This window comes from Physella acuta, unplaced genomic scaffold, assembly GCF_028476545.2.
Source record: "Physella acuta isolate Inbredline_101_S28 unplaced genomic scaffold, ASM2847654v3 ptg001380l, whole genome shotgun sequence".
NCBI classification, from domain to species: Eukaryota; Metazoa; Mollusca; class Gastropoda; family Physidae; genus Physella; species Physella acuta.
Genome location: NW_026732895.1, coordinates 26,846 through 40,693, shown reverse-complemented (window position 1 = coordinate 40,693; position 13,848 = coordinate 26,846). Strand labels below are relative to the sequence as shown.

The 13,848-nt window shown below is 36.8% G+C and overlaps 1 protein-coding gene across 1 annotated transcript in view; it reads right to left on the bottom strand.

The window, feature by feature from the left end:
* Window positions 1–4,346: 4,346 nt before the first annotated feature.
* Window positions 4,347–13,848, bottom strand: part of LOC131927194 (fatty acid-binding protein, liver-like) — a 34,174-nt gene continuing 24,672 nt past the window's right edge. The window contains exons 2-6 of the mRNA XM_059282923.1: window positions 10,544–10,625; window positions 9,239–9,317; window positions 6,450–6,543; window positions 6,172–6,276; window positions 4,347–4,653 (exon numbers count right to left, since the gene is read on the bottom strand). Of these exons, the coding sequence (XP_059138906.1) occupies window positions 4,594–4,653; window positions 6,172–6,276; window positions 6,450–6,543; window positions 9,239–9,317; window positions 10,544–10,619 (414 nt within the window). The 5' untranslated portion in view covers window positions 10,620–10,625 and the 3' untranslated portion in view covers window positions 4,347–4,593. The remainder of the gene's footprint in view (window positions 4,654–6,171; window positions 6,277–6,449; window positions 6,544–9,238; window positions 9,318–10,543; window positions 10,626–13,848) is intronic.

Below are 13,848 nucleotides of genomic sequence, written 5' to 3'. Positions count from 1 at the left end.
TTGTAGAGGGGATCTGGCAAACCATTTTTTTTTCTGTTGTATTACACTATTAAGTCTGTGCAATTTTTTTCAACTCATTGTTTACTATAAAATGATGTGATTGTGATTCCCATATGATATAACCTACATTAAAATAATTATTGTTTAGTACCTAATTGTGTCGCAATATGTGTGTGTGTGTGTTTGTGAGGGGGGGGGGGGTAGAAATGTTAGACGAAATATGGTGTGGATGGTTGTGGTAAAAAATGTGACTCTCGTGTTATTAAATGAGCATGCCTCCATAAAGGGCTGGGCTCGAGCCCATTTGAGTCGTTGAGTCCACTCAGCTATTGTGATTACCTGCCTCAAATTATTGAAAGTAAAGCTGCTGCGCATAATGTTGACCGCACTATCCCTTCATATGCCAAGGTCATTTAAACAGGGAACTCTACTTTACCTGCCCCGTGGACTATAAGGTTAAAAAGTGTACTTTACTTACGTACATATTCACTCCATAAGAGGCATCAATAAACGTGGCTAGTAAACAAAAGAAACTCTTCAAAGATCGCCAGTAGGACGTCTATGAGTGCTTATGTTGCTCATTTCTTTACCTTATGACTAAACATACATTTTGATATATTACATAAGTATAATCCGTTGATGTTTATACGTTATAACAAACGGAAAGCTATGCTTGCTGTTATGTTTTATCTAGTGTCAGTGTTAATTTACGAGGAAATGTGATGACAACTTTCCATCCCCCCCCCCCACACACACATGCATTGCTCTGAGAATGTTTCCGCTAACCGGAATTCAGGTTAAGAAATCATCAACTAGATGTCTGTATAGTAAAAGCAAAGTATCCTTTTTTATACGTGCTAAATATGCTATATAATATATATACATATATAGCCTATATATAGCCTATATATAGCCTATATATATATATATATATATATATATATATATATATATATATATATATATATATATATATATATATATATATCCTGTGGATAGAGGAAGCAAGTTAAATAAAAGCTTGTAAAAATGCTCTCCCTTCTCAGAACGTTTGAGAACCGCTCACTGGAGAGAAAACAAAACCGCTGACCTTAACATCTCGCGCCAGCCCGACCTGTGATTCAGGAGTTCAAGTGACATCATCCAGCTGCCGTCTGCCGGATTCCTTATCGCTAATTATCATAAAACAAGTAGCGGCGTTGCAGGGGCACCACGTCACATGCGATTGTAAATCTGGTATCAATCTACACAGGGGACACTACCCAGTGTTATCATTCCCTGTTTGTATTTTGAATTATCGGTGAGTTTGCGAAAAGTTCAGCGCAGCAGAGATGTCTGAGAAAAGGACTGTAATGTGTATGAACAAATCTCAAGGCTGAACGGACGGCGTGCTGGCGAAGTGTATGAGTGGGAGGAGGGGGGAGGAAATGGAGATGGAGATGAGAGGTTGTATCTCTCATGGGTGAATGGAGGTATGTTGTTTTATGAGTACGTGTGGTTATAGGATGGTGTATGTGTGTGTGCGGGAGGGGAGAGACTACGCTATAAAATACTATTATTATGCGTGGATTAAAAATAAAAACACCACCAAACAATAATCTAGCTCAGGGCGGGAGTCGCTGTAGTTTGGGACCAAGCCAAATTGTACCCAAGGGTTGTGACTATGTTAATTGTTTAGGCTATATTTAGCTGTAGTTTCCATGGAGACCTATAGTATAAAGTAACTCTCCGACTGTCGGAGATACTCGAAGACACCATCTTCTGTTTACATGAGGTTACGGTTGTCCCTCGGTTATCTAGGACCCAAGCCCGCGACAAGCAACCAACTACACATACATTGCCCTGCCAACTAACCCTTTTACTGAACAATTCATGTACAACCTCCCATTTAGCTCATGTGAGGCGAGCGTGGGGGGGGGGGGGGGCATTGGAAAAATGTGGTGTATAATAAACAAGGGCGAATTCCCTGAATGGTGTCTAATTTCCCCACATAATTCAGCCCCCCTCTATGTCACGCGACACATGACCAGCCACCAGAGTCGGGTTGAATAGGGCGTACAGTTACACAAGGCACTTGGATGAGTATTATAGTTACACGGGCCCGGAATGACTCTTTGTTTAGGACGGGACTGCTGTCTATTGCATAATTACGAGCGCTGGTGCCTCCCCCCACTCGTCAGTTTCATGCTTTGTATACATTATGCTTCACTCTTGGCAAATTGAGCAACCATTACGTCCCCACCCCATCACGAGCTGGAACTACAGCCTGTCAATTCGCTGCAGTGAGTTTCTCCCCCCCCCCCCCCCCATCAACGCTAGCTAAGCTAGAAGTTGATTGATTTGGGAAGAGGACACTCATCTATTTTTTTTCCGCTCTAAATAACAAACACTGTCACAATGGCCTCTTCCAAACAAGGAGATGTCAAGCATATTTCAGTAAACAACGTGACTAACTTAGATCAACAAAAACACTACACCACCGCCATATTGTACCAACGTGTCAGAAAATGGACTCTTCCAATGAACTATGAGGCGTTTACATAATTAGGGTTAAAGTTTGTTGTTGACATCAGTGATGTTTATGACAAAACATTTAAATGTTATTTAAAATAGTCTACTCATTGGCCCATGAGATACTTGGCTTTCAGGCCTGTTTTGATAATTAACAAATTTCATTGGTAAATAGTGCTGGCTGATCCAGTTTTTTCTATTCAAGTTGAATTTTAACCCTGAATTAGTTTTCTATACAAACCTCAGCTAGTTTTTCCATTCAATCTGTAACTAGGTTTCTATTCAATCCTGAGCTAGTTTTTCCATTCAATCTGTAACTAGCTTTCTATTCAATCCTAATCTAGTTTTTCTATTCAATCTGTAACTAGCTTTCTATTTAATCCTGATCTAGTTGTGAGTTGAAATGTAGCACCTATACTATTGAAACGTGTAATATTTCATAATATAAAGACAGATTTATCATGTTTATAACATTTTTTGAGCTGCTTCTCTAAAAAGAATAGTAATTCTTTATCATGATTTTTTATGTTTTTTACAGAGATTTCCTTCCCATAGGTTCAGGCATTGTGACCAGACGACCTTTGGTATTGCAGCTGATATACAGCAGAACAGGTACAGTAATACATAAAAAGCTCTTCAATTAAAATACATTGTATTGTTAGTCAATACAAGTTAATTATCATCTCTATTTACTCTGTAGAGTATGCCGAATTCATCCACTGCAAAGGCAAAAAGTTTACAGATTTTAGTTTGGTGCGGAAGGAGATTGAAGATGAGACAGATAGGGCTACTGGAGGTAACAAAGGCATCTCTAACATCCCGATCAATTTACGAGTATACTCTCCTAATGGTAAGATTATAATTATTTTTACAGTATGTTTTTAGGAATTACATTTTTTTGGACCTTTTTGTTGGCTCTGTGAACGGACCATTTTTGAAGGAATTGTAATAATATGCAGCATTTGAAAACAACACTTCCATACACTTTCGATTTAGTTATGATTTATATTGTGTTCTGTTTTGTCTGTTTTTCCAGATGTCTGTAATTATAATTCACTTTGCCATGGTAAAGGCTTGATTAAATGAATTCTTTTCCCAGTTCTCAACTTGACACTGATTGACTTGCCTGGTATGACAAAAGTACCAGTAGGAGACCAAACTCCAGACATTGAGCAACAGATCCGTGGGATGTTGATGGAGTTTATTACCAAAGAATCATGTCTCATTCTTGCAGCAACACCAGCTAACTCTGATCTTGCCAATTCTGATGCTCTTAAAATCGCTAAAGAAGTTGATCCTCAGGGTAGGTTATTTTTGTTTATTGGTTTTTAGCACTGGAATTAAACGGTTTTGATATTTTGTATACAAGTGCTAAGTAGTGCTTGTATATGTTGTTACATTTTTATCTAAGTAATTGTGATTTAAGACATGTTTTATGCCCTTTTTTGTTTTGTTTATAGCTAAAAAAAAATACTCATAATTTGGATAAACTATTGAGCTATTAAAAATAATACTGCCATTTTTTAAAATCAAAATGTATACTAATGATGCCATTACAATAGTGCTTTCTTAAAATCCTGAAATTTGTACCACTAGATGCATCATTCAATTCTTTGACATTCCAGGCATACGTTTAAGTTGATAAATCTCATATATGGGATAAATCAAAATATTGTTTTGCACTTTAGTAAAAGTCTACTTTTGATCTTATGGATCATTTAAATAATTTTATTATAATAACAAAATAACTTGTATATAAAAAAAAAAAAAAACTTATGCAACTTATTATATTTACATACATCAATATTGCACTTGAAAGTGTCTAGTGAGGTTTTGTATTAAAAGCTGATTGGCTGTTTACACAGACTGCTTACATACTGGCCAGATAAATCATACATGTGAAGACCAGATTAATTTTTAATATTTGTAAATTATTGAGCTGTTCAGTACAACTATATTTTAGTCTTCCAGACAAGTGAACACAAATTAGATAAAAACAAAGCTGGGTAAATAATAAACCAATTGGTGGATTGATACAATGAGATAATTGAAGCAATGGTGATAAGAAAAAACTTTAAATTCTCAGTTCTTTTTGAATTCTTGCACACATTTAACACTCTCTTGCCCTCCAAACACTGTAGTCTGTGGAGCAAGAATAACAAAATATGAATTCTTGAGGATATAGAACAGCATAAAATATATAGCCCAGAGATCAAGAATAGCTTTAAATATGTAGCCCAGAGATCAAGAACAACATTAAAATAATATGTAGCCCAGAGATCAAGAATAGCATTAAATATTTAGCCCAGAGATCAAGAATAACATTAAAATAATATGTAGTCCATAGATCAAGAATACCATTAAATATGTAGCCCAGAGATCAAGAATAGCATTAAATATGTAGCCCAGAGATCAAGAATAGCATTAAAATAATATGTAGCCCAGAGATCAAGAATAACATTAAATATGTAGCCCAGAGATCAAGAATAGCATTAAATATGTAGCCCAGAGATCAAGAATAACATTAAAATAATATGTAGCCCAGAGATCAAGAATAGCATTAAAATAATATGTAGCCCAGAGATCAAGAATAGCATTAAATATGTAGCCCAGAGATCAAGAATAGCATTAAATATGTAGCCCAGAGATCAAGAATAACATTAAATATGTAGCCCAGAGATCAAAAATAACATTAAATATAATATGTAGCCCAGAGATCAAGAAAAGCATTAAATATGTAGCCCAGAGATCAAGAATAACATTAGATAGGTAGCCCAGAGATCAAGAATAACATTAAAATAATATGTAGCCCAGAGATCAAGAATAGCATTAAATATGTAGCCCAGAGATCAAGAATAGCATTAAATATGTAGCCCAGAGATCAAGAATAACATTAAATATGTAGCCCAGAGATCAAGAATAACATTAAATATGTAGCCCAGAGATCAAGAATAACATTAAATATGTAGCCCAGAGATCAAGAATAACATTAAATATGTAGCCCAGAGATCAAGAATAACATTAAATATGTAGCCCAGAGATCAAAAATAACATTAAATATAATATGTAGCCCAGAGATCAAGAATAGCTTTAAATATGTAGCCCAGAGATCAAGAATAGCATTAAATATGTAGCCCAGAGATCAAGAATAACATTAAAATAATATGTAGCCCAGAGATCAAGAATAGCATTAAATATGTAGCCCAGAGATCAAGAATAGCATTAAATATGTAGCCCAGAGATCAAGAATAACATTAAAATAATATGTAGCCCAGAGATCAAGAATAACATTAAATATGTAGCCCAGAGATCAAGAATAGCATTAAAATAATATGTAGCCCAGAGATCAAGAATAGCATTAAATATGTAGCCCAGAGATCAAGAATAGCTTTAAATATGTAGCCCAGAGATCAAGAATAGCATTAAATAGGTAGCCCAGAGATCAAGCATAACATTAGATATGTAGCCCAGAGATCAAGAATAGCATTAAATATGTAGCCCAGAGATCAAGAACGACATAAGATTTGTAGTCTGAGGATAAGAGCAACATTGTATATGTATTCGCATTTCAACCTGATACCAAAGAAAATCTATGCAAAATCAACAGCATTTGTTCATCTCTCATTTTAATTCGTATGAATCAGGAGTTATCTAACCTACCGCTTTCATTTTATTTCCAGTTACTTCCCTTGTCGTCTTCCATGTTGCCCCTTCAGCGCTGCTATAGTTTTCCACTAGACCAGATCCTGTTAATTCAACCGTACACTAGTTTTGAAGATAAACATTTTAAAAAATATTTTAAAGTACATTAAAACTTGAAACAAATATAAAAAGTTAGTTGAAATGAATTTTTACATTTTATATAAATAGTTTGTAAATAACCTACTGTAATTTAAATAACTGACCGTTTGAAGTAATAAATCTAGAGCTGTACTAACCTTGGCCTTAACCCCACTTAATCCCGTGTAATCGAATGGTTCTCCTAACTTAAAGTTAAATTCCATCTTGACGACACCATAGTCCACAAGACACCTGTTTACACATTTAAATATATATATATATATATATATATATATATATATATATATATATATATATATATATACATATCAGAAATCTGGTAGCTTGTGACGTAGATATTTGATTAATGGTTTCCAACAAATAACATTAAACTTATTGAGACCTATGTTTGGAAATGAAGGGGGGGGGGGGAGGGATTAGAAAGTGGTACAATAATGGAAATTGTTAAACATCAAACCTGAGCAGTTATTTTGCCTTACACTTACAGTTTTAGAGTAATTTTTTTTTTTGAAATTGAAATCGATAAATTAACTAATCTTGACCCATTGTTGGAGATTAAAGTGTTTATTGAGGGATGCGAGTCTCATAATATGTTTTGTTGAAATGTGGTAGTCAGTAGAAAAAGGAGGGGGGGGGGGAGGTAAACAGTTTTTAAAAAAAAACAGATATAAATTATGGACGACAATTTTGGGTTATAGCTTATAAATAGCAGCTGTAGTGCGCAAATTTTTTTTGTGTCGCTTTTTGAGTACTTTTCGAATGTTGGATGATTTTGCACGAATAGCCCAAGAGTATGCGAGTAACTGTTTAGAAATCTGATAATTTTACTGTTATGTAATTATTATAACATTGTTTTTTTTATATCAACGAAAGCAAAGTCTTCAATGGCTTTGTTGTATTATTTTACAACTTCCGGATAGCCTCTCGCTACAGTTTTTACGGTTCCCAGAAAGAAGCGCAACGGAAAAACCGCAACAGAAAAAAGCGCAAAACAAAAAGCGCAACGAAAAAAAGCGCACACGGAAAAAAGCGCACACGGAAAAAAGCGCAAAGAGAAAAAAGCGCACACAGAAAAAAGCGCAAACGGAAAAAAAACGCTAGAAGAGATGCCTGGAAGAAACTCTGGTGGTTAACAAAGCTAACAGCGTATCTTTTTACTGCAAGTGTAACAGTTAGAGGGTCATACGTGAACAAGGATATGCAATTTTAGCTCATTTCTACCGACCTTCAGACGGCGTTACAAAAAAGCCCCCCCCCCCCCCCACACACACACCCTCCTTTAAAATGCCGTCTATTTCAACTCCACATAAAATACCATAAATAATGCAAAAAAATTAGAAAGGTTTCCACGGTTTTTATTTTCTAAGATTACAGAAATTTTGCTGAGTCGTCTCAGTTCGTACGAGGAAAATCCCGGTTGGTATCCACGATAAATCCCCACCCCCCGCCTAGTGGGCTGCCAGGATTGTTGCTATAATAATAAGCCTATTTGACTTTTAACATTTTTATATTTTATCAACCCCTCCGTTTTTTTCATGTCGCTATTGTTGTATATTGGAATTTGGCTGGGGGGGGGGGGGGGAGAACAATTGCACTAAAAAAATGATAGCCGCTATTATTTTGTTTTCCGGGGCGCTTAGACACAGCCAGTCCTCGCCTGCATACACATAGCAAAACCTCATAAAAAATCCAACAGCCCAACCGTTATGACATCATTGATGGACGACCCCCCCCCCCCTTTTAGTGCTTGGTGGGGTTCAAATCAAAGCTTGGACAAGGGAAAGTGGGCCTACTAAGGCACAGGGCGTTTTCCTATAGCATGTTTAATTCGATCTATAATTTCAATGGTGATATTCATTTTGTTAGTAGAAAAGGTAAAATGAAATGCTAGAACCATTGAAGTTCGAATTAAAATAAATCAGTTCAAAATTAAAATATATGTGTATAGCTACAGCAGCAATAATTGGTAACCTTTCTTAGGCTACTTGGTTTTATCTTGAAAGTAAGGCTTAATGGTTGGTGACCTAATCAAGCCGAATTAGACGACGTATATTGAAAGTGAATAAAACGAGTTAATGTGTTGACGATAGTGTGAATAGAAAGATACGTGGATAATGATCTTTATCTAGTATTTATTTTGGTGAATTCTTTACTCCGTAGTATACAGTGTTTCTTCCGGACGATTTTCTCCGGGGGGGGGGGGGCACTTGAAATTTTCGGGGGGGGGGGTAGACTTTCTTCGGGGGGGGGGGCGGACACTGTTAAAAGTATATATTTTCTGTATAAATTATATAAATTTCATTTCGTTCGGGGGGGGGGGGCGGTAAAAATATTTCGGGGGAGCTTCGCCCCCCCCCCCCTGAAGAGATGCCTGGAAGAAACTCTGGTAGTATATTATAATTATCCAGATTTGGTATTTCCATCTCGCTTATCCCGCGGGCGTTCATGACATTTGTAACAGTCAAATGTAGATGAATGTATGTTTCGAGTATGTGTCTTAAAAAGGCGATATAAATCTAAAATAGAGTGTGGGTATGCGCATGCGCTAAGGAAATGAAGCAGAGGGGTAGAGAGCGGGAAGGAAACGGTGATGTTTTGGCAGTGAAGGCGTTGTATCAATGAACGAATAAAATCATGAACATTTCCTGGACGTGGGTTGTTTAGTGGTATAAATCAGACTGTAATATGTAATAACAAAGGAGGAGAGAAGAGAGCGGTCGGTATTTGTTTTTTGGAGTTTGTGCCATGATTGGCAGCAGAAAAGGCCGTGACAACATTATGCTCTCATCTTTTTATCATTTTCGACATTTGACAGACCAAGACCGATAACTCTATCATGACGTCCAATATGTCCAGGTTTGATTATCTCCATGTGATATTCCCTAAACTAACATTATTTGAGCGCTCAACCCATTATTGACATTACCTATTTCCATCTCCTGACGCCTCGATCAGTAACGTATAACCCGTTGTAGAAAATACTTGAATTTTATCTTCTGTCCATCCTGTGAATAAAAAAAAACACCATTTCAAATGATCAAAGTATTAATAATCGGTATTTCAACTCGTATGAAATATTTGACACAATGGTGTCGTTATGATCAGTCTTGTTTTTTTTTTTTTTTTAATTAGTGGGCAATGTGCTTGTATTTCCTTTTTTTAGTTATTTTTTTTAAACATGCTCTCTCGAGCAAGCTAGGCCGAACATAGCGGTTTCTTATATTATGAAATCTAATTGAACAATAGATAAAAAATACCAATTTGATATTAAACGTTTAACCTTCGTAAAACACAGGTAAACGTATACACCACCTTCTCTTCCCAATTCTCCTGCCCTCCATTCCCCATTAGCTAATGCTCCGGTTTTAACATTTTAAAACATTCATTTATACCTTTACCCCTAGGCTAGCTCTTTACTGTCTACAGGTAAACAGTAACTTTTGTGTTACTCGATAATCCGCTCTTGGATAATGGAGGAATGTTAATGAAAGAGATAATTGGAAACAGCTGTGGAAATGCTTACTATTTAATAATAATCATTAAAAAGTTTTAAAAAACCCACGTTTTCTGATTGAACTAAAAAGTAGAAAATAAATGCTATACATCACAATAATGCAAGCGATCACTCTACTATAAGCGATCAAAAACGTGGGGCGCCGTGATTTTCTTACAGTTTCTAATACTATTGACTTTTATTAGGGAGCTTGTAGACTAGAACACATAGATTTGAACCCGCGCCGAGTGGGATAGCAATCGTGTGCCCAACCACTCGACCATATCGTCTCCCCCATACTGGCCACCAGTTGTTACGTTCTGGTTGTTTGTACACAAACACCGCGTGACAACTACTCAGTAAGCAAAAAGAGGGAGAGTCCCGAACCTTGTTTTCATCAAATTACAGTTACTGGGTTATGTCCCTTTTCCCCCACGTTTTTGTACAATTATATAGCGGCCTAAAATGATCAATAAAATGTTTCCTTTGATCAATTTAGTAATAATAACAATTGAATATTCTATGGTCATCGGAAACAAAGCTTCCCTGAAAATTTCAGCGCGCTAGCTGACCGGGAAGTGCCCGAAATTTTGATCGCAAGATTTGATTGGAGAACCAAACAGACGCGAAAGCAAGTTAAAGAAAACGTGGGAAAAATGCGCTACAACTACTACTAGTCTATTACATAATTTATACCAAAGAAACGTGGTTCCAATTCCCAAGCCAAAAATTACTTACTGAAAAGCTTTCCGATCTCAGCGATTCCAGATGTCTTGCTAAGATCAACCGTCCAAAGACCGTAAAAAGCTTCCATTTTATGCTGATGCGATGTGGACAAAAAAGTATGATATTTTTAGCGCAATTTCCATTCTGGAGAATTGCGTTTATTAACCCGTCAATTCTGGATGGATGAATGGATGGATGGATGTATGAATGTATGAATGTGTGTCCGCAGCTTTAAGTCGTATCTCCTCCTCAACGAAGCAATATCGATGACTAGTACCAAAAGCGATTATGTTAAGCAAGTTACGAGGATGAGCATATGCCATAAAAATTCCGGGTTTCTTTCATGGATTTCCCGGAAAAGCCAAAAAACCTCGAAAAAATGCAGTTTTTGGCCCATATCTCAGCAACCAGACCACTTAGCGACTTGAAACATGTACCAATCGATTCCTGCCATAATTTAGAACAATATTGCCGAAGAAAGTTTTCAAAAATATCATTTCGTTCGGTCACAAAAAATTTTTTGAATTAATTAAAATTTGGACCGAATTAGTAGGCATTTTATGCAACCACACCACATGCGTCATCACGTTCAATAGCTGCGCGATCACGTTCAATGGCTGCGACGTCACGTTCGGTAGCTGGGCGCGCAATGGTTTTTAGTCATGTTACTCTATTGTAAATAAAACATGTAAAATACTGAATTTTTTTAAATAAAAAACGTTTTAATAACTAACCAATGGTTTTACTAGCCCTGCTCTTGATTTACGCTACGACAGAGCTATTTTTAGATAACACAAGGAAATTGCGCTAAAATTGTCACTAGACTTTTTTTAATTACTTGTTTTGTTTCAACCGTGTAAAGAAATAAAGGAAGAAAAATACTAAAATACGCGCTAAAACTAGGTGGAGGGTCTTCTTCTTCTTCTTCTTCGTTCTTAATTATTAGTGTTGAAGGGGATCGAGATTTATCTGCCAGTGGGTTTGAACTCGAGACTTTGTTCGAATTTATCAACCATGAACTTTTTGCCGACTCGACCATGCCTCCAACACACTTAAGCGTTACGTGTCAACTGGTTATGCGCCATTAAGGCCATTGACTCCAATTTCAGCCTGCTTTTCTTATTGGATTTGCTTCCATAGCCTTTGTCCAACCAAGAACAAACTACAAGGCAGCAGTTGTTTAATTTTGGAGTTGTCTCTCCTAGAAGAGTGGCTGTTCCCAGCCTGCTTTTCTTATTGGATTTGCTTCCATAGCCTTTGTCCAACCAAGAACAAACTACAAGGCAGCAGTTGTTTAATTTTGGAGTTGTCTCTCCTAGAAGAGTGGCTGTTCCCAGCTAACGAGCCTCATCTGCCCGAGGGTTCGAACTCAAGCTTTACCGACTCGACCACGCCGACCCCTGGTGGAGGGTCTGTTTTACTTTATTTTAAGAACCCGCTCCTTACATAAAGTGGGACGGGGTGGCCTAGCGGTAGAGAGCTGGACTGTTAACGCGTAAGTCACGAGTTTGAATCCGGATATATATATATAATTTTTTTTATTTATTTATGGGTAGGTGGGTAAGTGGGTGGGTAAGTTGTTAGGTGGGTATGTTGGTAGATGTGTGGGTGGGTAGTTAGGTAGGTGGTTGGGTATTTGTGTAGATGATATGCACATTTTCATTTTTCTAGCTTAGTGACAGTGTTACAAAACTCGAATTTTAAACTGGTTTGGCGTAAGGTTAGTTCATTGATCCTGTTGAGCCCTACATTACATAGTTAATCAGTTTAACAATGTATCTGCAATTGGAGTAGGTGTAAGTCAAAGCCTGGTGTTATTATAAAACGTCATCTCTCTTTGTTTCTTTATAAAAAGGTTATGGAAGGTTTTTAAAGGTATTTTACTGAAATGTTTACCGGACGAATGCAAAATGATATAAACAACCATAGTTTTTCTGTTATATAGGCTACATGCAGTGTTTCTTCCACACTTGTTTCCGGGGTGTGGGGGGGGGGGGGGATTTTCGGGGGGGGGGGGGGAGCGGACACTAGTAAAAGTGTATTTTTACTTTGTAAATTCCATTTCGTTCGGAGGGGGGGGGGGGGCGGTAAAAGAGATGCCTGGATGAAACTCTGGCTACATGCAGTCCATTATGCTGTTCAGTACATGTTAACACGTTTTTATTAACTCAGCTTCGCGTGTGTTTGTTGTTAAAATTGACATCGAAAATTAGCCCACTTCTGATTGCTCTATAGATCTGAAATTTGGCATGTAGGCTACTTTCGCCTAACAATTTCAGATGCAATCATAAAAACTAGCAATTTGAGACCGTAATTAGCTTAATTTAATTACGCCCCAAGGACCATAAAATTGAGGACATGATTTCTAAAGATACCGACAAGACTGGAGGCCTATTGACACAGTTACTTCGGCCCCAATCGATGTGAGCGCGCTAGCCGTGATCGTATAGTGGTTAGTACTTCGCGTTGTGGCCGCGATAACCCAGGTTCGAATCCTGGTCGCTCAATATTTTTAGTCCGTGTATTTATAAACACTTAGTCAAGTCATACTTAATCAAGTCATTAGATAAAGTAGAAAATAAACTATATAAAAACTTTTTTAAAAACCACGTTTTTCATGTGTAGCAACGGACTAAAAAGGAGAAAATAAAATACTTAAAAAAAACTTTTTAAAAAAACCACGTTTTTCTTGTGGACTAAAAAGTAGAAAATAAATTTTCATACATTTGATGACAAAAAACGTGGGTCGGGCAGATGGGTCGGGAAATTTGATGGTGAACGTACCCACGTTTTTTGTCATCAAATGTATGAAAATTTATTTTCTACTTTTTAGTCCACAAGAAAAACGTGGTTTTTTAAAAAGTTTTTTTTAAGTATTTTATTTTGGTTGGGGTTAGGATTGTTACATATAAGTATTCGCATAGATTTAGAGTAGCGTCCCTTTGGTTTACATGTTTTCATTACCCTTCAAACAAAAGTCTATATTAGTTATATTGAGATTAAAGAATGTAAATGAATAGTACACACTATTCTGTAGAATAGGAACGATTGGGAGGGGCATTTAGCGCAGGAAAATTAGAGGTTAGTTAGGGTATAATAAATGGTGGGGTTAGGAAACTTAAGGGGTCCATTCTCTAATAGGCAGTCTATGTCTCTTTCGTACTTTCGTGTTGGTTTATTGTCGAACCTGTCCTCACCTCGCATTACAACAGCTGGGTGACGCTTACGTGTAATGTTAAAATAAATAGCATGTAATTGCGTTAGTTCAAAGTGAGTTTTCATACAAGCCCAACGCACTAATTAAGGTTGTCGCAAAA